At 35.1% G+C, this 24404-nt stretch overlaps 2 protein-coding genes across 4 annotated transcripts in view; one reads left to right on the top strand and one right to left on the bottom strand.

Moving 5' to 3' along the window:
• Window positions 1-772, top strand: part of LOC110032144 — a 44245-nt gene extending 43473 nt beyond the window's left edge. Inside the window, exons 5-6 of the mRNA XM_020735668.1 lie at window positions 1-201; window positions 293-772. Coding sequence (XP_020591327.1) covers window positions 1-201; window positions 293-331 — 240 coding nt within the window. The 3' untranslated portion in view covers window positions 332-772. The remainder of the gene's footprint in view (window positions 202-292) is intronic.
• A 6650-nt stretch (window positions 773-7422) lies between these two features.
• Window positions 7423-23198, bottom strand: LOC110032145 (mitogen-activated protein kinase kinase kinase 1-like). 3 transcript variants are annotated; one of them, XM_020735670.1, is made up of 9 exons: window positions 21952-23198; window positions 16257-16341; window positions 16027-16089; window positions 15097-15254; window positions 14802-14877; window positions 14659-14718; window positions 9141-9248; window positions 8168-8364; window positions 7423-7820 (listed from the first exon to the last, which is right to left on the bottom strand). In XM_020735670.1, the coding sequence occupies exons 1-8, from the start codon at window positions 22899-22901 to the stop codon at window positions 8185-8187; spliced, it is 1680 nt and encodes a 559-aa protein (XP_020591329.1). In that variant the 5' UTR covers window positions 22902-23198; the 3' UTR covers window positions 7423-7820; window positions 8168-8184. The 3 variants fall into 3 exon arrangements, with proteins under 3 accessions (XP_020591329.1, XP_020591328.1, XP_020591330.1); XM_020735669.1 differs by having other exon boundaries at window positions 7423-7816; XM_020735671.1 differs by having other exon boundaries at window positions 7816-7836.
• Window positions 23199-24404: the final 1206 nt, after the last annotated feature.

The following is a 24404-nucleotide window of genomic DNA, read 5'->3' as shown; positions in this document are numbered from 1 at the left end:
CCTGCTGAAAAGAAAAACGTTCTTCACAGTTCAATGGAGAGTGAGAATTTTTCTGCTGGAGATAGTGATGATGGCTTTGAGGAGCCTGAGAAGTCAGCTCTGGATGAAGAAGAAGAAGCCTTTCTAAGGTCGCTGGGATGGGAGGAGAATGCTGGTGTGCAAGCTTTGACACATGAGGAGATTGAATCTTTTCTATCTGAGGTAACTATGTAAATATACTTTTATGAGTTCTCTTTTCTTTCAATTTTAATTTTTTATTTGGAACTGTGATTGTTGACATTTTGATTGGCAGTATAAAATGCGGAGGCCTGCTTCAAAGTTGAACGTATAGTACAACTGGAATTTCTTACCCGACCCACTTATGGTTCAAGAGAAGAATGTGAAAATTGGAGAATAAGATGCAGTGTGCATTCTTTGTACTCTTTTGTTTGGTGTTTTCTCCCAGATTTTTTTCTTTCTTTTTTTTTTTTTTTGTGGTGCATTGGATGAGAGTAAAAGGAAAGGAAGATTATAGGTTCAAGAGTCAGAAAAAAAAAAAGGGCATAGCATTGAAATTATTTTTCTTGAATTTCTTCTGTTTTTTAATTTATTATTTTCTGTTTCAATTTTTTGTGTCAGTTTGGAAGAGAAGGTGCTGTTTCCTTTGCTGCTACAGCTGGTGGTATACAATATGGATTTGCACTTCTAGTCTGCCTTAAATTAGTATATCTGAAGCTGTTTCTTACAGATAATTCTAAAATACTTGTTATACGGGATCTACTCTAACAGTTCAATGAAAATTTTTGGTTCTAAAATTGATTTGATGAAAACTTTTGATAGAGTGAACCGTCTTTTTCTTTATGACAGAAAGGACAAACTGGGATTTTTCACTACTTTCATTCACTGGGTTAAAGCCTGTACTGCTGAAGTTTATTTTTCTGTTCTTATTATCAGTGAGATAATGAGATAAGAGGTTACTTCCACCTCTAGGGCTGCCTTTTATCTCTATATTTATTTGTTATTGTTATGGATATTTTTTTCTCACTTTTGGACAGCTAGGACCATAACTACGATGAAATTAATGTCTCATGTGAGTGGTTTTTGACAAGGTTGACCTTAATTTTATCAATTAACTTTCTTTAATTTCCCAAGTTTTTCATATGGCTTCAAACCTCTATGTTATTACTATCAGATCTGCTACCTGTTTCTAAAAACCTGTTTACATACACATCAGTATTTTACGTAATTCTACTGGTTTCTATTGCAAACCTTTTCCTTGGGATTACTTGGGTGTTAAATTCTCTCTGCTGCTGGAAGGTTGCAATTTATTAAAACTTTCATATATATCTATCTTTTTTATCGGTTTAGATTTTCCACTTTACCGAAAGGTTTGAGGAAAAAAATTACCTCCATATTTTATAAATTCCTGCACCATAATGATGCTGCAAAGAAACTGTATACAATAGCTTGGAGGAAATTTACTCTGCCTAAGCCTCATGGTGGCCTTGTTCACCCTAATCTAGATATTATTAATCTCATGTGCAAATCTAAAATCACAGGGAGACATTATAATTCTATTTCTTACTTATTTAAGTGATGCTCTAACCTTTATGGTTTTTTTTGGTTTAACACTTGCTTTCACATTTCTACTTTCTTAACTAAGGTTTCATTTAGAATCAGAACTTGCATATCCTTTTATGTGAATCATAGCAGTGACCTCCTGTTCTAGTTTGAACTCTGGTTAAATGTTTCTTTACTTCATAACACGTTTGGTAGCTCTGTATACGCCTGTCATTAGTCTTTTTTTGCTCTTTTAATTTCCCCTGATTATTGAATTTAGATGATTTTTAATGTCCCTATTATTGATGATCACAATCCATGTTGCTGGTGGAGATTGGATCACTATTCTCATAAATCTGTCTACTACTGGGTTTATGAGAGTCTTCTTAAAGTTAAGTGGAGCATATTGATTGTTTTAAAGGCTATTCTATCAAGTTGGCTTTAAATATTTGGAAAATCATCACAGATGGATTGAAGACCAATGATATTCGTAATAGTAAAGAGATCATCACATTGAACCCTAACTGTGTGTTTTGTTTATCTGGTTTGGAGAGACTCTAACCATTTATTTTTTGAATGTATTTTTCCTCATCCTTTACACTGAGGGCTACATTTCTAACAAAATTTTTAGATGGTTTTACATTTCGGCTTTGCATGCTACAGCAGATCATATCTGGTATGAGAGGAATTGCAGGATCTTTAAAAACCATTCCACCCCTGCTGAGATCCTCATCAAGAACATTCATAGTACTTATCAGGCAGAAATGCTGGAAATGAAAAATTCAAACATGGAGTTCCTTCTTACATTTAGCTAATTATATAGATTTGATACATTGTTTGGGTATCTGTTTTTCTGGTGCAGGCTGATTATACTAAATTTTAATTTATTTTAAAATTTATTGTCTTATTTCTTCTGTTTTTTTTTTCTTCTTTCCTTTGTTGTAATTAGGGGTGTAAATGAGCCGAACACGAGCGAGCCATGCTCAGCTCATGTTCGGCTCGTTTATATTTCGAACTCAAAAAGTGTGTTCGTCTTCGGCTTGTTTGCTTAACGAGCCGAACACGAGCTGTTCACGAACAAAGGGTCCTTTTAACAACCTTAATCATGGTAGTCATAAGACAATAAGTGTTTATAATAAGGGTTTGAGCAAGATTTAAAAATTATTATTTATATTAAAACATCGTTTGAATCTAGTTTAATAATTTTTTTTTTATTTTTTTAATCAATATTTTAATTGATTATAAATTTTTGTAATCTTGTAGTCAACTAAATTTTTATAAAATACTACTTATATATATATATATATATAATTGATGAGTAGTATATCGAGCTAAAACGAGCCGAACACGAACGAACATATCTTAGTTCGTGTTCGGCTCGTTAACTTATCGAACGAAAATAAAGAGATGCTGGCAGCCCTAGTTGTAATCTTTGTAATCAGGTTATTTTGTTGATATAATTAAAGCGTTATGTTGTTATTTTAATCTTAATAGTTGGGTGTGTGCCTTCTATAACCACCCAGGCCAAAACAAAACAAAAACTTGGGATTATTTTAATGGAAATAGCAGTTTGTATTAGCTGCAGCAGTGTGCCGCTCACCGAATAGAACAATTCATTTGGATTTGATGGTATGTATATAAATTTTAGAAGAAAAATATATTAATAAATATTTTAGCGGCAGTTACATAGATGCAACATAATTGAAGTTCAGGTATTAGATGTGTAAATACATAAAAATCCAATGGTATGTAGAAAATACATTAACAAGTATTTTAGCAGCATGTACATATTTGCCACAATTTTTTTATGTATTTACATATCTAACACCTAAATTTTAGTAGTTATATGCATAACACTCATTTTTTAATATTAAGTCGCATTAATGAAATAAAACTGTGAGATCATTAGGTCAAAGCGGATAATATTTTATTGAGTGAGGCTCAGGACTATTACATTGTATGCAAATAAATCAAGCCCAAGTCAAAGAACCTTTTTTCTAAAATTTATAAAAAAACCTTTTTTTTTTTTTGGCATTCAGACACATATCATATAATTCTTCTCTATTTATATATAGTCCTATAATGATTCATATTTATATGCATAGAACTCAATACACCTTTTCTTATATAAGTTTATAATGCTAAAATGTTATAAATATAAATTTCAAATTTAAGTATTAGATACATAAATACATAGAAAAAAATTATGTGACATGCATTGCTCTTTTGTTTTCGATTTTTTTTATATTTTTTTTCAAATTACATGAAATTACAATCAAATTTTAAACATTACTCGTGTGAAATAAGATCTTAAATTTAAGTCACACACTTCATCATTCATTGCTCCTCATTTAAAAACAAAATATAAATTATTATTTGTGCGAATTTTAGAAGAGAAAACCTGCCATACTAGCCATTTGTATTTCCATTGATAAGGCCAATATGCAAAATATAAAAAAAATGTGACTTTGCTTTGGATTACAATTGTATTTTGTTTTTTTCTAAATACTTGGATGATAATCCATAACTTACTTGACAAGGTTTCTTTCTTTGGCATTTTAACAGATATTTTACATTCCATGGAAACTTTTTTTTTTTTTAACTTTATATTTCAACCATTTAAAACATATCGATTGAATTTTCTTTCTTTGACTTTTATCTTTTCTCCTTAGATGTTTAAATTTTTCATAGATTCATGGATGGAGATCATTGCAGAGTTGTTGGGTTGAGCCGAGCTCTTTTATTTTCTTAAATGGAGACCATTTGCGTTAATGTCTTTCTTTTAATTATTTTATTTTATTTTTAAGTTTGTTTGGAGTACAGTTCTCTTTCTCTCTCATTTGGAGCCTTCGGAGTTTTGGGTTCGTCGTTATATAGTGATGATTGGTGTCTTGCCTCTTATGGAGCCTTCAGAGATCCTCGCAGCTGGCTGGCTGGCTAGTTTAATAATCTATGGTGATTTATGTGATCTTTTTCCTTTAGTTGGAGCTTACATTGATGGTTGAAGTGATTTCTCAATTCTACTACCATCATTTACTATTGGAGCTTACATTGGTGGTTGTTATGTTATGATTTCTCAATTCTGATATGTCTTTTCCTGGTCTATACTGCTTTGGTCTTTCTTGCTTTCAGTGGTTTGTCGTTGTCATATTTCAAATTCTGCATTGTGTAATAACGATTGCAATTGGTTTCGGTTGGTTTTGTCTCTTTGTATTTTCAAGGCTTTAATGTTAAGTTTTATGTGTTCTTTAGTGTTTATATGCTTTTCTTCCTTGTTCAATAAAGCATGGGTTGTCCATAACTTTCTCACCAAAAAACAATAATAAGAAAAAAGTTAAATGGTTGGTAATACTGAATTGTTTGCTTTCTTATCATTACTAATAAGATCCAAGATTCTTAATAAAATCCATTTACTTTTTAATTTTGTATTAATTAAAAAAAAATCAGCTGATTATTTTCTCTTACACCACATTCATGATTTTGAAATTTACATATATATACCACACATTTATGTATTTACATATCTAACGCCCAAAATATGATAATTATAATTACCACATTTGTGTCATAAAATTATACATGAACGTGTATTTCACTTTTAAAAAGATAATGACCATAATATTTTGATGATGTGAAAATAAGAATTTTAGATTTCAAAGCTATAAATATATCAAAATCATGCGGCCGTTGATTTAGAAAATTTTATTGGTGTGACATTAATTTATTTACATATTAAATTGTCAAATCCTTTTTCGATTTCTGTTAACCAGATGAAACAATTAGTGATTGTCTTATTGTGAACAGATTGTATCTAGGAATGCATCTATTTTGTGAGATCATCAAGAAAAAATTAAAATAGCTCATCAATTGTGATCACAAACAATATGATTTAAACCTAATGAACAAACCCACTAACAAGCTTCATAAACGCCAAAATAATATGCTTATTTATAAATCAATCATAAATTTATTTAATATATAGTTATGTAATTTTTTTTTTGTTAGATTAGTTGCATTCATGAAGTTTAGGATTGTTTAAATAATTGTTTACTTAAAATTCATTTAATTAAGATCTTAATTTTACACAATAGACTATGAATTAATGAACTTTCTAGTATTTATTTAATTAACTAATAAGTTGCTCGATATTTTTTGCTAGTTAATTAGCTCAATTAAGCTCAAACCATCATAAATGTAAGCAAGTCTAGCTTCAATACAACACAAAGAAACAACAAACCTTTATCCCATTGAGGTCGGTTACATGAATTCTTTTCCTCCATTGTGTCCTATTAAGTGTAATATTTTCATTTAATTCTAATAAATTAAGTTCTTTTTCCATATAACATGCCCATATCTCTTTAGGACTATAACTGTCTTTCTTAACATAAGTCGAATCTAAAACATCTACTCTCCTAGCCAAATCATCAGATGGTCGATGTTTGATGTGACCAAACCATCTTAAAAGACTCTAATTTTGGTTGGCATTGGAGCCACACTAACCCTTTGATGGATACATTCGTTTCGTATTTTATCTCTAAGAGTCAAGTCACTCATCCATCTAAGCATTCTCATCTCGGCAACATTCAACTTAGTTTAATGATTCACTTTCATAGGCCAACATTTCATGCCATAAATCATTGCAAGTTTCAACATCTTATAAAAATTTTCTTAAAATTTAAGGAGTACTTTTTCTATCACACAATAGACTCGATACTTTCCTCCACTTAAACCATCTAACATGAATTCTACTAATAACATCCACATATATATCACAATCACTTTGAACAATAGACCCAGTATATCTCAAACGTTCACTCATTTTAATGATTTGATCGTCTATTGTTACAACTCTGCCACTAGATATACTACTACTAATTACATTCTATGCATTTAATTTTAGATCTACTCAAACGAATGTCTTTAGAATCTAATGTAGACCTCCATAATTCAAGTTTATTTAGGACTCTTTCTCTAGCCTTATTCACAAGAAGGATATCATCAACGAAGATCAAACACTAAGGTGCATCCTCCTGTAAATGTCTAATAAGTGCATCTAAACTAAAGCAAAAAACTATAGGCTGAGTCGATCTCTGATGTAATCCAACTGAAATAAGAAACACAAGTAACAGATCTAGTATACATTTCTTTAATGACTTGAACATAAGTCATATCAACACCTTTCTTTTCAAGAACTCCCTAAAGAACTTCTCGAACCCTAATCATAACCTTTCTCTAAATCAATAAAAAACATATACAGATCCTCTTTACTCTCAATACTTCTCCATCAAACCTTTCAATAAACATATTGCTTTCATAGTAAAACTGCCCAATATAAATCCAAACTGATCATGATAAATCTTTGCATCATGTCTTAACCTATGTTCAATTACTCTCCCACATAATTTTAATTCATGACACACTAACTTAATTCCTCTATAATTTGCACATTTTTGTCCATCCCCTTTATTCTAAAAATAGGGACCAAAATACACATCCTCCACTCAGATATATTTTTAGTTTTTAAAATAATATTAAAACATTTAGTAAGCCAATAAATTCCCAAATCACATAAATATTCCCACTCTTCAATAATGCTACAAAAATTGAATCAAGCTCAAGTTCAAAATCAAATTTTGGCAAATGTGTTTGTATATAATATTAGTACACGATTCACTTCATTTTCAATTTCACTTGTTTTAAATGTGAAATTACAATCACTATATTTAAGAGTAGTCTTAAGGGTATCATAAGAAAGCTCATCATAATATTCATTTTCACTTCTATTTGCTTTGCAGGAAGTTATGCCCCACCGAAATTTGATGCATGGCTAATTTCCAAAACTATCTCAACAGCATAAAGTTTCTGAATCAAGTTGGTGCAGCACCAATTAGTTCAATCATTTATGATATTCTTTGGAGAATGAGTCAAAACGCTCATGTTTTATAAAAGAGAAAGCATCACCAAAAAAATAAAAAAATTAAAAATCAATGAATTACTACAATTTGGACCCAACTTTCAGGAGCAGAGCTAATTGTACTCTACAGAAATAAATTTGATAACTTGCGGAAGACCGAGCACTTACATACATTTACCTCTGAAAAGATTTCAGTACTGCATGCCGATCCAAAAACAAATAAACTGAGAATCCAATTAGCTATTTTCTGCTTCAATATATAAGATTGCTAAGAATAACCGCAGCTTAAGCTCTGCCAGAATGCAAAACCAGGAACGAGGCCCTATACACCCCAGCAACAGCTTTGCCAAAGAATGAAGAGATCTGTCTAAAAAAAGAATTTTCTTTTTTCAAAAAAAAAAATATTAATATTGAGAAGAAATGAGAGATTATAGAGCAAAAGAAGGCACAAAAAACTCTCAATAGCAAACAAAAAGGAAAATTGTCAAAATAGTCCCTGATTCTTTGCAGGTGGTCCTTCTAATCCCAGAGCTTATTAAGACTATCAAACTAGTCTTCAAATTCTTTTTACATGTGTTATCTCGTGAAAGACTATTTTAGACTCTAATAAAATAGCCTGGGATTAATTTGACTGTTTTATAAACTCTGAGGCTAAAATGACCAAACTAAATAGTCAATGGACTATTTTGACACTTTACTCCAAGCAAATATTACCTAGGAAGAATGAATTATTATTGGTTGTGGATTTTCATAGGTCTCCTTACAAAAGGATGATCTAATAGCTGGGCTGCAGTGGGCCTACAATTTGGATCCACCTGAACACATTTTCTGATAAAATCTTGTGCTTGTTTGGATAAATTAGTTGGAATAGGAGGCTGATCACCTTGTCCAATTTTGAAGAAGGCGTGTTGCTGCAAATGAGGCAATGTAAAATTATAGAAGAAGCGGCTTCATGTACTCAGAGCTTCATTAGAAATAATATGACCGAGTAAAAATACTATCAAAAATAAAAAAAAAACTAGCACATACAAGTAAAGAAATCTTATTTGATATCATGCATACTCTTATTCTTACTCTGCGACATTCTAAAATTCTGTTCTCTATCATTTGATACATAGTTTCATATATGTACTACAAATAATTAGATCTATAACATCATTAGTTGTGCTCCAATTATACAAGTTCAGCTTTATGCATCCTCATTTTTCAAATATTATTTATTTGCCTTGATAGGTACGTGTCTGCATTGAAGAATGTATTCAGGAGCAAATCCTCCATTAATTTTTTTAGGATTTCTTTGTTTATCATATATTATAAATTTTTAGAAGGTTCTTTCACTAAAATATATAATTTATGCGGTCTATTTACTTGGAAATAAAATCCTATAAATCATGTTAGCCACTAAACATAAAGTCAGGAGATATGGAGATTCTATTTGTTTAACTGCAAAGCATGAACTCTGTGAATCACCATGTGATTATCAGGGTTTCAGCAGATTTTACGATTAAAATTTAGACACAAAACTATACAGGGCTGGCAAAATTCAAAACACAATTTTATAGCTCTATAATAAGCTCTACAAGCTTTTCTATTGAAAAAAAAGAAAAGAGAGATTAGCCTTGCATGGCAAATAAAACTTCAATCTGAAAATAAAACTGCATACAAAGCGAACCAAAACTTCACTCACCCACTCCACATTGGGATAAGGAATCTGTCGTGTTAACATCTCTAGAACAGTGCAACCCAAGCTCCATATATCAGCCGCGTGCCCATATGCCTTCTTAGGATGGACAACCTGAGAAAATTATTATCAATGAAAAATGACCAAAGACAGTCCCATCAAACTTTATTGGAATAGAACCAAAATATATCTTATTGATACAAAGAGGGGTATACATACCAATTACAAGATCAACTAAAAAGGAAAAAATTAAACTCAGGATATAATAGATAGGAAAAGAAATAAAACTAAATATAATATGAAAATGAAGGAAATAAAAAAATAATAATTCAGAATAATCAGAAGTAATTAATGGCTATTACTAGCCATTAAAATATTCTAATACACACCCTTAAGTTGAAGCATGGATGTTAGTCACGTTCAACTGGGCTTGAAATCATCAAATAGTGATCGAAAAAGAATCTTTCTGAAGATATCTGTCAGCTGGCTACTCGATGACACAAATGAAAAGCAAATTCCCCTAGACTCAAGTTTTTCCTTAATGAAGTGTCGGTCAATCTCAACGTGTTTGGTGCGATCATACTTTACCGGATTATGTGCAATGCTAATGGTTGTCTTATTATCACAAAACAACTGCAGGGGAACGAAGACTGGCATACACAGTTCTCAAAGCATGATATGTAACTAGAGTGCCTCACAAATTCATAGTGACATGGATCAAAATTTTGCCTCAACACTGCTCCGAGAAGCCACAAACCACTTTTTGTCCACGCAACCAGGTTTCCCCACACAAATGATCGGAGATAGAACGCCGATTATAGACGGATCTGGCCCAATCAATATTTGTGAAAGCAACAATATTGCGAGAGATGTGGTGGAAAAATACAAACCTGAGCTCGTCGTACCTCTTAAATAGTGGAGAATCTGGTGGACAGTTTGAAGATGATGCTCATAGGGGTCATGCATAAATTGACTTACTATCACAACTGCGTGGCATAGGTCGAGGCGTGTATGGGCAAGGTATATGAGTTTCCCCACAAGGTGCTAGTAGAGTCTTGTTAAACAGGAACTACCTTGGGAACATCCAGAAGTTTCTCATTTGGATCCATCAGAATAGCTACTGGTTTGCACAGAAGAAGATTGTTTTCTATCCAAAGGTCAATGACATATTTCCGCTTAGACAGGCAAATGTCCTGAGATAATTGAGCAACTTTCATGCCTAAGAAGTACCATAGAAATCTCAAGTTCTTCATCCTAAAGACGGCAACAAAAATTTCTTTAAGAGATTCCAATGCTAGTAGATCATTCCCTATGACAATAATATCGTCGACATAAACAATAAGGATAGCTACCTAGTTGTTGGAAGAATTTCGGAAGAAGAGTGTGTGGTTTGATTGAGCCCGAGTGAATCAATAACCTACCACCACCTGAACTTTCTGAACCATGCTCGTGGTGATTACTTCAGTTCATGGTAGGACTTTCACAGTCCACATAGTTGCCCCTAGGAGATAGAGGAGTCAAAGCCTGGAGGAAGGGCCATGTAAACCATTTCCATTAGGTCACCGTTCAGGAACACATTTTTGACATCAAGCTGGAATAAGATTCAATCCAAATTCACTGCCAGAGATAAGAGAACCTGAATGGTGTTTAATTTAGCCGCTGAAGCAAATGTCTCCTCGTAGTCAACTTTGTTGGTCTGTGAGTACCATTTGGCCACCAATCGTGCTTTGTTACGTTCAAAGGAACCATCAGATTTAAAATTGATGCTAAAAATCCAATTGCATCCCACTGCTTTCTTGCCTCAAGGAAGATCAACAATGTCCAAGTATGGTTTTGCTTAAGGGCATGCATCTCCTCCATAACAGCAGCTTTCCAGGTTGGGCATGCTAAAGCAGCCTCAATAGTAGATGCAAGTTGATAATTTGTTAGGGTTGTAGCAAATGATTTGTCGTTTGGCAATAATCTGTGAAAGTAGATATAGTTTGCCACAGAAGAAGAGAACATGTCTGATTGCGCACCTTACTAGAGGAACTAACTTCCTCATTTTGAGTCGGAGCAGTGCTGAGAATGTCATATGGGGGGCATTCAGGGTCCGACAAGGGGTTAGCAAGCTCCTGAGTTGGTGCATCAGAACGAGTGCGTCGAGTATAGACACGGAGAGGAGGGAGTGCAGATGTAATCAGAGGGGCAAATGTCTCTTTGGTGATAAGAGAGATGGGTGAAACAAAAAGAACCAAAGGTTCCTCGATGGTAGGTGACGTGGGGGGAAAATCCACGGTAGTAGGGTAAGAATCCAAGAACTCTAGCTCCCCTTTACGTGAGGTCGAGTTAGAAAAGTATGGAACACTTTCAAAAAAAGAGGCAATATCACTCACATGAATCTTACTTGTGGTAGGGTCAAGACACTGATACCCCTTTTCAGTGACAGAGTATCCTAGAAAAACATATTTTATGGATCTGGGATCAAGTTTACTCGGAGTTGTGTTTGTGTTCCAAACAAAGATTATGCATCCAAAAATTTTGAGGTCTAAATTGGAGAAGACCCAATTGTTAGAAAAGAACGATCTCAAGCGGATAAAGGGGTACACAAGTTTTGAATTTTTTAAGGGACTCAATTTATGAGATAAGTGGCGGTAAGAATGACATCATTCTAGAAACGTTTTGGGACATTAAAATGGAACATAATGGAGCGAGTGACATCGAATAGATGTCGGTTTTTTTCTCTCTACAACCCCATTTTTTGAGAAGTGTCGGGACAAGAGCACTGATGGAGGGTGCACTTATTATCAAAAATTCTCCTAATATAGAGTTGAAAAATTCACGATCATTGTCAGTTTGAATGATTTGAATAGAAGTAGCTTTAAATTTATCTTTTAAAATATAGACTCATGTCATCTGAGTGTAGTCATCAATCAAAATAAGAAACTATCGTTTATTGGTGTAGCTAGGAGTGCGAGAGTGCCCCCATAAGTCACTGTGAATAAAAGGGAAATGAGTGTAAGGTGTGTAATTGTGGGGTAGATAAGGGACACGATATTGTTTAGCTAACTGACAAGTTTCACATTTGAAATTAGAAGAATTTTTACTAGTAAACATCAGCGGATACAATTGCATTAGATATTGAAAACTAGGATGACACAAACGAAAATGTAACAACATAATAGAACAATCAGTGAATTAAAATAAACAACAACTACTGGGCAGAGTGTCCTCATTCTTAGTGTTTTTTTCTTAAAAGAAGTAGAGTCAATAAACCTGCTTAGCAGTTACAATCATCCTCTCAGAACAACGATCCTGAAAGACACAGACATCAGATGAAAAATGAGCAACGCAATCAATATCATATGTCATGACAGATAAAAAGTTTCATTTCAGTAGAGATAAATGTAACATGGATTCTAGAGTTAGGTCTGTAGTTAAAATAACAGACCCTTTATCAATAATAAGATTTGAGACCAGTCAACAATTTTAACAATACATTTCCATGAACAAAGATAGTATGTTGGGAAGGCTTGAGAGCTTCTAGTCATGTGATCTGTTGTATCTGAATCAATGATCCATAGACTAGAAGGGGCAAAAGAAGGGAGTATCATAGAATTGGCACCTTGACGAATGTGGAGGTTGACGGGTCGAAAGGGAGTAGGTTGGATTCAAGCATCTTGATTAATTGCTCCATTTTACTCTTAAGAGAATTGGAGGATTCTGGATTGTTTTTGGTAGATGTCGGTTGCACCGTGTTAGATTCAGATCTCACAGTGAGACCCTTGGCAGAAGAAAGATTTGGTTGAAGGTTTGGATATAGGTTTCTAGTGGAGCTTCCAACACTCTCACGAGTGTGGTTGGGCTTGTGGCAATAATCACACATGGGATGACCAACTCGGGGTTGAGAAATATTAGATACCAGGGTGGAGGCTTCGACCAACGAAGTAAAAGCACCAAGCATGACAAGTCGTCGACTCTCTACACGACACGAATCTCAGTGAAAGCAGCTCGAGTGGAAGAAAGAGGATCATGACCAAAGATATATCCCCATACTTCATCAAGATCTTTGTTGAAGCCTGCCAAAAATTGGAATATAGAGTCCTTTTCTACAATTTTATGGAAGAGAGATAGGTTAGCTGGAGATTCTTAAGTGTAGCCATAATATAGGTTGCATTCCATCCATAATGCAACTAAATTATTGTAGTACTGTGTCACAGTCATGGATCATTGTTTTGCTTCACGGATTTTCATGGACACCTCATAGAGTTAGCTGAAATTCCCTACATCCGAGTAGATATCACGAACTGTCGTCCAGAGGGCACTAGCGGAAGAAACATATATGATCGACCAATTGAAGTCTCCATGAAGTTGATCATCCATGATATGACCATGGAATTCTTCACTTCCCAAGCTCCATATGTTGGGTTAGCCTTTGGAGTTTCACGTATCATACCAGTGAGATGAACACATTTCTCACGTCCTTTGATGAACAACGACACTGGTTGTGACCATTGGAGAGAGTTACTGTCATTTAATTTATGGGTTGTGATCAAGAAGTTCATGTTGTTTTCCTGTCCTTCGGTTTGCATAGAAACAAAGTTTGGAATTGATTCGCCGGCCGACTCAAGAACCCCTTCCAATGACGATTCATTGTTGGAGGATTCTGCCATGATCCTAATTGAGCCAAACAAAATATTGGGTTGATGGGACATTGAAAGATTCCGGTATATATATGGATTTCCTGTCCTCAGGGAGAAGTTTTAGCTTGACCAAAACCTCAGCCGGTTGAAATATAAGTACTGGCAGGCAGAACAAATGAAATCAGGCGAATCTGGAAGAAGACCCAGCTCTTAGTACGAGTTCCGGTAGTTGACAGAAAGTCACCTGGCGCAGGGAGGCCAGATCGGCGGCTCTGGAGGATTATCCGATGACTTGGAAGAAAGCAGGTGCTTATATTGCTAGAGAAATGGCCAGAGGAAGCAGACAAAGGAATCCTATGCTTATATTGCCAGAGGAATCGCTAGAGGAATCGCCAGAAGAAGATGCAAAAGTTGCTAGGATCAACGACATAATTAGGATCAACTATTGGAATCGTCAAAAGAAGACGGAGAAACTGCTAGGGGTCAGTTGCTTGAAATGCTAGAGGAAGCAAACAACGGAGCAGTGGTTCTTGTCGAGAGAAAGCAAATCTGGACATGGAGAAAAGAGAACTGGAGAGACCTGCGGAGTAAGAAGATTCTCAACATCCTATTTTAGGACCATGACTCTGATTCCATGTTGGGATATATACCCCTTACAGGATCAACTAAAAAGGGAAAAATTAAACTCAAGATATAATAGAAAGGGAAAGAAATAAAACTGAATATAATAGAAAAAAGAAGGAAATCAAAGGAAATAACTCAAAAAAATAAATCGGAATAAACATAATTAGATAATGACTATTAATAGCCATTAAAATATTCTAATAAAACTAATAAAATAAAAGGTGATCAAGCACAGTCAACTCTATGATTTCATGATTAATATGAAAATAATTACTAACCTCAGGAGCCATCCAGTATACACTTCCTTTACAAGATTTCAGATCATTGAGTTTGGATATCTGACATAATGAACAATAATGTCAGTTATAAATGTAATTAAGGATAATCAAGCTTCTTAAATAAGTACAAACAGAAAGTATACCTCCTTCGCTAATCCAAAATCTGCAAGTTTTACAGACCCGTTTGCATGAACCAATATATTGGCGCATTTGATATCTCTGAAAGTAAAAGAGGAAATGGCTTTGGTTATAAATAAGAAGGAATAATAAATTTCCTGTGTCAAATAAAAACATCCCCATCATTGGCACCATCTCAACTACTTAAAAATTAGATATTTTGAGAACGCAGATTTCTAGCACCTCAAAAAAGTATCATGAAATTCCAAAACTAACTAAAAGAGTAATCTTAAACTATAAATAAATCAGGCATTAACTGACCGGTGCACCACATTCCGCTCATGAAGATATTGTAATCCATTTAAGATCTGCCTAGTATACGCCGAGACTTGTGTATCGCGCAGCTTATATTTTTGATAGAGAGAGGCCAGAGAACCTTGCGTTACAAGTTCAAGGAAGATAAATAGTTTTGATTCTTCCTGTATAACACAATAGTCCAAACACAATCATAAAATATAGTATGGATTCATAAGAAAGCAAACAGAAACAAGCTTATGTTTGGCAGCCAAAGTGTAAATTGCGCACAAATAATATTACAGCTGCCAAAGTTATTATTTGTGAGGCCAAAAGAGCTTTCTTCTTTTTTCTTTTTAAAGATAAAGCTCTACAAAAAGATTACTAAGGAAAAAAGAACCAAATTAGTGCTGAGAAATATAAGCAGAATTTCCAGAAGATCCACATTATTCTATGCGAACATGTACTTAAATCCTGGATGCATATAATCTGCACTCAGCCTTCATATTCCCGATGACTTCTAACAAAAAAAAAAAGAAATAAAAAAACTAAACGTTATTGCTGCTTGTGATATGTGACTCTGAACTTCGAAAAGCCCAACCAGGTGATTTAAGCTCTCTCTAGAAAGGTACAGTGCGTTTTTGTGCTGATTATTAAGGATGTAATTAATTTATTAAGAACTTTGAATGATTGTTAAAAAATGGAATGGAGAACAGAAAATATCATGCTCCACCTAGATAAGAGAAGAAAATTCAAGGCTGTTTAAAAGTGATCAAAACACTCAGACGATAATTTCTTGAACAAACACTAAATAGCAGCTAGCTGGTAAATCATAGGATATAAAGTGGAAACCAAGACAAATTGCTCCGTATGCTTAAAAAATATAACCGACAGAGAGACAAAAATGATTTCTGAAAAGTACTAAGGATAATTAATGAAATAGTAATATAAGAATACCTTGTCCGTTCCATAATACTGAACAATATTTTCATGCTCAAATTGACTCAAAAGTGCAATCTCCTGTAGAACACAAGTTGAAAACAACAGAAGATTGTTATCATAAAGTGTACCTAGAGTGAAAAAAAAAGGCTTTCTGTTGATGCAAGAGGCTGACAAGCTACCCAAACTGGAAGAGATTGTGAGAAGGCAAACATAGTAAAATAATTTTGAGCACGCATTTTTCTCACCTGTTCAAGTTGTAGAATACATTGTTGAGCACAACTTCCTTTTTCGAGCAAAGATACCTCTTTAACAGCGAAAAATCTACCATCACTGCAAATATTGGCAAAATTAGAATGATTTTAAGAAAAGTAAAGCAATATTTCCACAAAAAATTCAGAAAAAAAAAAGAATTTATTTAGCATTTTATTTTTTGGGAAGAGCTGAGAACAGAAATTAGATAGGCAACCAACTTCAACTAAGCAATCATAAAATGTATAAAATATCAGGTGTGAAGGCATTATATCTCTTAACATGAAGCTGCGAAGCAAAATTCAAAGACCAAAAAGGTATGGAGCTAATAATGATGAAGAAGATTCAGTACCCAAACTTCCATTCGGCCAGTAGTAGCTTTCACAATAAACAAAAATTCCCATCAAAGTTAAAATGAGCTTGGTACAACCTTAATAAAAAAAAAAAAAAATGTTTAAAACAACATTAATGTTTAAAACAACATTAATAAACTTGCAAGTGATGACACAATGCTGATAACCATGTCAGTGGTTAAACTATTCTAGAATCCAAGCCCTCCATTGAAATTGGGAAAATGAGAGAAAAAATCAGGCAATTCCATTTTACTATCACAAGAAGCTACAACTTTACCAAACAAGAATTTCTTTCAAAATTTACTTTGGGAAATTGAACTAATAAAAAAAAACTTCACACATTTCAGGGCACTGTTAACTTTATCTTAGTGTTGTTTGAGGTGTTCAAATTTATTTTGCAAATTATTAACAAGACTTATCCATATTATCTTGTTAGCGCTGGAGCCCGATCGTTGCTCTTGATCGCGAATCGGCGTTCACCCGCTCCCGCCTCCTCTATTTCGCGAAACGCCGCAAACACCCGATTGCGTCTCCCGCCTCCCTTGTTTGCAAACTGTTCCCCCGAACAGTTCTTTATTTCGCGAAGAATGGCGTCTATCGCAAAAATTCCTTCTTGTTCATGATAAAAGGTTTCAGACGGCTCTTCTTTTTGGTTCTAAGTCATATTTTGAGTTCTTCTTCCGTTTTCTCGGGATAGAGGAAGGTTTCCTCGGGATAGAAAAAGAGTTCTTCTGGCTTCCACGGGACAGTGGAAGAGAAGTGCAAGGAGGAGCAGTTCCTTGCGGCAGAAGGAAGAAAAAAGAAGAAGAAGAATATTGTTCTCTCTAGGCTTCTTCTTGGTGGCTTGTGACAGAAGAAAAATTGAGTTTATTTCTCTTGTAAGTTTGTCTTATTCGGTGTATCTCGGTGTAGAGTTTCTTCAGTGTATCTCGGTGTAGAGAGAGAAGAACAGAGAGAGAATATGAGAGAGCAACGAAGTGAGAGAGAGATTTCTCTTGTAAGTCCAGGTGATCGGCTGGTGTAAATTCCTCAAGTAGTAAAATCCTCTGCAACTCCGTGGACGTAGGAAATTTATCGAACCACGTAAATCTGTGTGTTCCACTATGGTGTTACTGTTTTCTGGTGTGATTTTTCTCATTCTATTTTTGTTTCGTAGATCGTTCTCCTGTTTGATTTTATTTCTATATACAAAAACTGATATCAGAGCTTTGTTTGGATCTGAGGAAGAATGATGGTTGCATATTAAGTGAAGATTTCAGGGAACAAGATATTTGATGACACAGATTTTGATTATTGGAGATGCAAATAGATGATTATTTTTATGGGAAGAAACTTCATCTTCCGTTATTGGGGAAAGACCTGAAAGAATGGATGAGGCTGAATGAAATTTGTTGGATCGACAAGTTCTGGGGTTTATTCGATTGACTCTATCGAGGCCCGTAGCACACATCGTCGTCAGGGAAAGGACGACTGCAGATCTCATGGCAGTCTTATCAGGTATGTATGAAAAGTCATTGGCGAATAATAAGGTGCACTTGATTAAGAAGTTGTCCAATTTGAAGATGACGGAAGGTGTTTCTGTTGCTCAAAACCTGAATGATTTCAATACTATCACAAATCTATTGTCGTCCGTGGAAATTGATTTTGATGATGAGATATGTGCATTGATCTTGTTGGCTTCATTGTCAGATAGTTGGAAAGTCATGAGAATAGCAGTCAGCAGTTCTGCATGTAAATCTAAACTAAAATACGATGATATTCATGATTTGATTTTGACTGAAGAAGTTAGCAGGAAAGATTTTAGCGATGTCTCAAGTTTCAGTTCGGCACTGAATGTTAATTTCAGAGGGAGATGGCATGACAAGAACTCAAGTATAGGGAGAACTCAAGTGACAAGAACTCAAGTATAGGGAGATCAAAATCAAAGTTTAGTAAGCAAACAACCTGCAGGAATTGTGGCAAGGCTGACCACATAAAGAGGAACTACAAGAATTCTAAGAAGATGTAGAATGATAGCGCAAATGTGGTATCTGAAGAATCACAGGATGCACTATTGTTGACAATTCATAATTCTGTTGAAGACTTGATATTGGATTCAGGAACTTTGAATGTGGTAGAAAATCTACCAGAGGCCACAGTGTAGGGCAGTGATGGAAGTGAAGAGGAAAGTGGGTTCGGGACACCCATTCTTATTATTCCATAGACAGATGTTGAAGAATCACAGAGCTATGAAGAAATCTTGCAAGATGAAAGTTCGAGCAAGTGGGAGCTGACAGAACTTCCACCAGGGAAGAAGACATTGCACAACAAGAGAGTGCACCAGGTGAAGACTGAGCGTAATGTCAATAAGAGGTATAAGACTATGCTTGTTGAAAAAGGCTTTCAACAGAGGCAGAATGTTGCCCATACATTGAGAGTTATAAGCAAAAATAAGTGACCCAGGAAATAGCTTGGAAGTGCAAAGCTATATGGAGTCTGCTGATATGTTGACTAAGGGTGTTACTCTTGAGAAACTGAAGTTGTGCACAGCTTCAGTTGGTCTTCTGGAGTGAAGACAGAGTTTTGAGTTGCAGAGGTGGAGGATTCAAGGTGGAAGATTCACAGTGGAGGATTCATGATGAAGGATTCATGTTGAAGGAAAAAGGGCAAGCTACCAGTGGAGGATATCAGTTTAGGAAGAAGATGATTTAGCCAGTGTATCAGTCTCCAAGTGGGAGATTATTAGCACTGGAGCCCGATCGTTGTTCCCGATCGCGAATCGGCGTTCTCCCGCTCCCGCCTCCTGCTACAGATCTCCCGCTCCCGCCTCCTTTATTTCGAGAAACGTCGCGAACGCCAGATTGCGTCTACCGCCTCCCTTATTCACGAAATGTTCCCGCGAATAATTTGTTATTTCGCGAAGAATAGCGTCTGTCGTGAAAGTTCCTTTCTGTTTGTGATAAAAGGTTTTGGACGGCTCTCCTTTTTGGTTCTAAGTCATATTTTGAGTTCTTCTGTTTCCTCGGCTGTTTCCTCGGGATAGAGGAAGGTAGAGGAAGGTTTCCTCGGGATAGAGGAAGAGTTCTTCGGGCTTCCACGGGATAGTGAAAGAGAAGTGCAAGGAGCAGTTCCTTATGGCAGAAGGAAGAAAAAAGAAAAAGAAGATTGTTTTCCCTAGGAGTCTTATTGGTGGCTTGTGGCAGAAGAGAAATTGGGTTTATTTCTCTTGTAAGTTTGTCTTCTTCGATGTATCTCGATGTAAAGAGACAAGAACACAGAGAGAAGAAGAGAGAGCAACGAAATAAGAGTGAAAGATTCCTCTTGTAAGTCGAGGTGATCGACTGGTGTAAATTCCTCAGCTAGTAAAATCCTCTGCAACTCCGTGGACGTAAGCAATTTGTCGAACCACGTAAATCTGTGTGTTCCACTATGGTGTTACTGTTTTATGGTATGATTTTTCTCGTTCTATTTTTCGCTTCGTAGATCGTTATCCTGTTTAATTTTATATATATATATCACATCAACTGATATAGTTCACAACATATCTTTGATATTCCCATCTTCTTTCATAATTCTTACAAATAAACTATACTTGCACAACTTATTGCTGCAACTTCTATCCTATATTCATTATGCCCAAGTTACCTCAATCTAATTTCCACTATATAATTTCAACGTGTTACATCTACAATCCTTCTCAAAGAAGTATTATCTTGATTTATACTCTTTTGAAAAATCATGATCCCCATTTATGTACTCTCGCTACCCACACTGAACTCTACTTATGTTATTTGCACCATCGATCGAGGTTTAGGATTTGAGGCTATGCTTGCCTAAGAGTAAGATTGTAACCCAACTAAAATAAAACAAAATAAAAAGGGAGGATTTATATGCAAATCATTCAAAACTAGGCCTGTGAACAAGTTGAATCGAGCTCGAGTCACCCATTGCTTGAGCTTGAGCTTGAGTAATTAATTGAGTTAAGAGTTTAAAATCGAGCTTAAATCTACGACTTCAAGCTGGCTCACGGGATGACTTATTTATTATAAAAGGGAAAAGAAATTATTAATTTAAGTTAGTGTTATAATAAAATGATAAATATAATGAGAAATTAAGAGATCAATAATAAGAAATCAATTGATTTAAAATATAAAGCATTTTTTAAAACATCTTTAATAATTTAAAGATAATGACTTAAAATTTAATATATTTTAGATTAATATTTTTTAAATGAGTCGGTTCATGAGCTAACAAGCAAAGTTGGGGCTGGCTTGAGCTTGGCTTGTTAGCTTATCGAGCTCAGCTCACGAGCCACTTACTGATCTAAGCCCGAGCTAGCTCACGAGTAGGCTTTGCTTATTTACACTGTTCAAAATATTATGATTTACAAGTTTAACACCTAAAATTCACCATTTAAATGATATAGCACTGTATAAATGGAGTAAACAAATACTTTGACGATGAAGAGGAAGCTGCAACAAGATAGGATCTTGTTGGGAATGGTCTTCAACGGCCGCCCCCTCCATACCCGTATGGACAAAGCATCACTAATGAAAAAGAAAAGGAAGTTGCAACAAATCTTACCAAGATTTATGACGGATCCATGAAGCACCAACCTTGCCACTTCATCTTTGATTTGTCCACTTATAACCTCTGCAACCCCTCCATCACTCACCCAAACCCATCATCATCGTTTTCGTTGTCTGCACCCGCTCCCTCAGCGTAGGTGATAAAGATTCTAAGGGTTTCTTTAGTAGAGGTATTAGTGAGATTTATCACCGGATTCACTAAATCTAGCCAAACGGCTAAATGAAAGAAGTTCATGGATTTACGAGTTTCCAGACTTAGTAAATCCAATTTTGCCTTCAATTTTGCTTAAATTCAAATCTGCCAAAACCAAAGAATGGGTGGATTTACGAATTCACTAAATCCTACTTGCAACCAAACAACCCCTAATGACGAATATGAAGACAGTGTATTTGTTTTCTTTTAGGGACATTTACAAACGTACCAAACTATTTTTGTGCTTACACATGTAATACCTACACAATCATAGTTACATGCATACCCTCTTTAAACATCACATCAAAATATCACCATCATAACCTTTTTAAACGTAAAATACATCTTTCTATTCATAGATTTATGACACCAAGGTCTTATTAAGCGTAGACATGTAAATATATAAGAATTGTGCGGTATGTGAATTTTCCTTTTTTTATGTTCTTTAAAATTGAATTTTGTGCATTATGTGTATAAATAGTAAATTTAAATGTTAAATATGAAAATAATAGTATTTTAAGTGATATAAAAAAAAAAAAACACAACTGGTAGAAAAAAGAACCAGTTCTACCCTTACTCGCTGATTCCTTCGTAAACTGTCCCAAAGGAACCGGTCCCGAGAAGTTGCCCCCGCATCCACGATCCAATAATCTTCTGAAGCCGTTCGTAAGGTGAAATTACAAACATCGATTCCGTAGTGGTGCTGGACGAATCATCATCATTAGAAGTCGAGAATGATCCGGTGCAATCCTCCGATGTCTCCCCAAAACGCACTGAGGCTTCTCCACAACCCATTCTTTCATCTCCTTCTTTCTCGGCCTTCTCATCCAAATTAAACAATTTTCTCTCCGTTCCATCATCATTCTCGTTAGCCGAAGCAATATCCCACGGGGAGGTCGTTCTTTCAGGAACATACTGTTTCATGAAAGCCGGCGGCTTAAGGACTGACCTTCCAGGCGGTGGGTAAAGCGCAGAAATCGGTCCCTGAGGAGTAGCGAGGACGGGTGGTCTAGTGCTCTTAATCCCTCCATCTCCAACGCCACCTCCGCCACCGAAAAGGTGCGAGATCTTCGCTGCCTTGTCATCCACCATTGGCTTCTCCCCATCGGCCAGACTATCTGCGGTGAGAGGCGGATTTTGCTGCGGCTCGGCTGAGCTTTCAGAGCAGACGAATCGGGAGCAAAGGATAAGATCGCAGGAGGAACGCGCCTTAAGGGAGGCCTCCCACGCGGCTGCGGGGATCGCGAAGTCCTCAGGACCGGAGAGACCTAGGCTGCGATAGAGGAGTTCAACCTCGCCTTCGATGCTACCTCCTATGCGGAAACTCGTTTGGTCTGAGTATGCCGCCGGCGAGAGGTCCAGAGAATGGGCTACCAGCGCCGGCGTCTCGTCCGACGAGCTCGGCGCCCGCGAAGCGTCGTAATCGATCTTCTTACTGGCATTCCTCCGCTCCAGTTTCGGTCGGCGAACCGAACTCATCGTCATGTCACGCGAGCGGCTGAACTTCTTCCTGCCGAACGAGAACATTGGTCGCCCATTAGGGGGAAGGAGTTAGGGTTCGGGACACGATGGTTTCTGATCCATTCTTCACTTTTTCCATAATGATTGAGAGTCGTGAAACGAAGAACGAGCAAGGAGCCACGGAGAACAAATGGCGGGCGACTCTAAGAGCATGGCCAGCCACCTCTGTGTTGCTCTCTTGTCCTTTTGCTCTGATGGGGACGAATCTTTTTGTCCGCGGAAGATGAGCAGCTAATAGTTTATAAAATTTATCTGTAAATTATTATATTTTTAAGGGATAGTTACACACAGACCATCCCAAACTTTGATATTTACAAATTAACTATCCACATGTATTTTTTAACTACTAATGTGTTTACGAATGCCGCAACTGCCAATTTCATAAAAATGAAAAATATGAGTCAGGATTTTATCAAGAATTTTGATATTTGATTGAGAATTTAAAAAATGATTGAAAGAGGATGATTCATTTATAAATAATAAATTTCTAGTGATTTGTATGCAATTATCTCTTTTTTAGCTTTTCAAAAAAAATAGATTTGCTTACATACCATTCAAAATATGTGTATTTTCATATTCAATACTTTTCAGATTTTACAAATACCTTAAATTATTCAACACAATGTTTCTACCATAACTACCACTCCGTACTAAGCAAATTCATTAATCATTATCTCCTTCTCCTCCACCTCACAACTGTATTAAGGTAAGCAGGGGAGGAAACCAAAATTTGAAGAGAGAATGATGAAATTAAAAATCAACTAAAATAAAAATGTATTAAATTTAAAATTTAATCCTTACATAACAAAATAAAAAAAAGTTAAGTAAAACAAAATGAAAAAAAAAAATTATTGATTAGCATATAAAGTAAAAAAAAGACTCTTTTAATCAAACTATTATGAACAAATACCTTAAATTATGCCTAACATTTTTTCACGACATTCAAATCTTTAATACAATTTTTCATGACATTCAAATTTTTAATCATTAATTTAGAATTAAAAATCATTAAAACATCTTTTTTAATATATATTATGAAAATTACTTCTCATTTTATACTGTAACTTTCTCTTAACAATCTTCATAGTTGAAAATACACGTTTGCTATCGAAACAAACAATGCAGCCTTGTTAAATGATCAATAAGATGATATGCCACTGTATTTCTTGTTTTAGCTAGTATTTGACACGAATCAAAAGTTTTTTAGAGATTCTAAAACAGTTTATTAGAATAAGTTTCAATTTTAAAATGCTCTAATTGAATTTTTAAGCTTGGTTTTTCTATATCCATGAAGTCTTCAAGATATGATTTATTTGAAATTTGAAAAATATATTGCATGATCGATGTACATTTTGATGATCCAATGTAAAATTAAGAATTAATATTTTTTTAATATTTGCTTAAGTCAGTTATTCATTCTTACAATTGTATGTCTAAAGTGGCTATGAAATATCAACTTTATTTTATGATGAGAGCATTGTTGACCTCTAGACTAAGAAAAATTCATAT

This window comes from Phalaenopsis equestris, unplaced genomic scaffold (genome assembly GCF_001263595.1).
Source record: "Phalaenopsis equestris unplaced genomic scaffold, ASM126359v1 Scaffold000878, whole genome shotgun sequence".
Classification (NCBI taxonomy): domain Eukaryota; kingdom Viridiplantae; phylum Streptophyta; class Magnoliopsida; order Asparagales; family Orchidaceae; genus Phalaenopsis; species Phalaenopsis equestris.
This window is presented reverse-complemented; position numbering and strand designations above follow the sequence as displayed.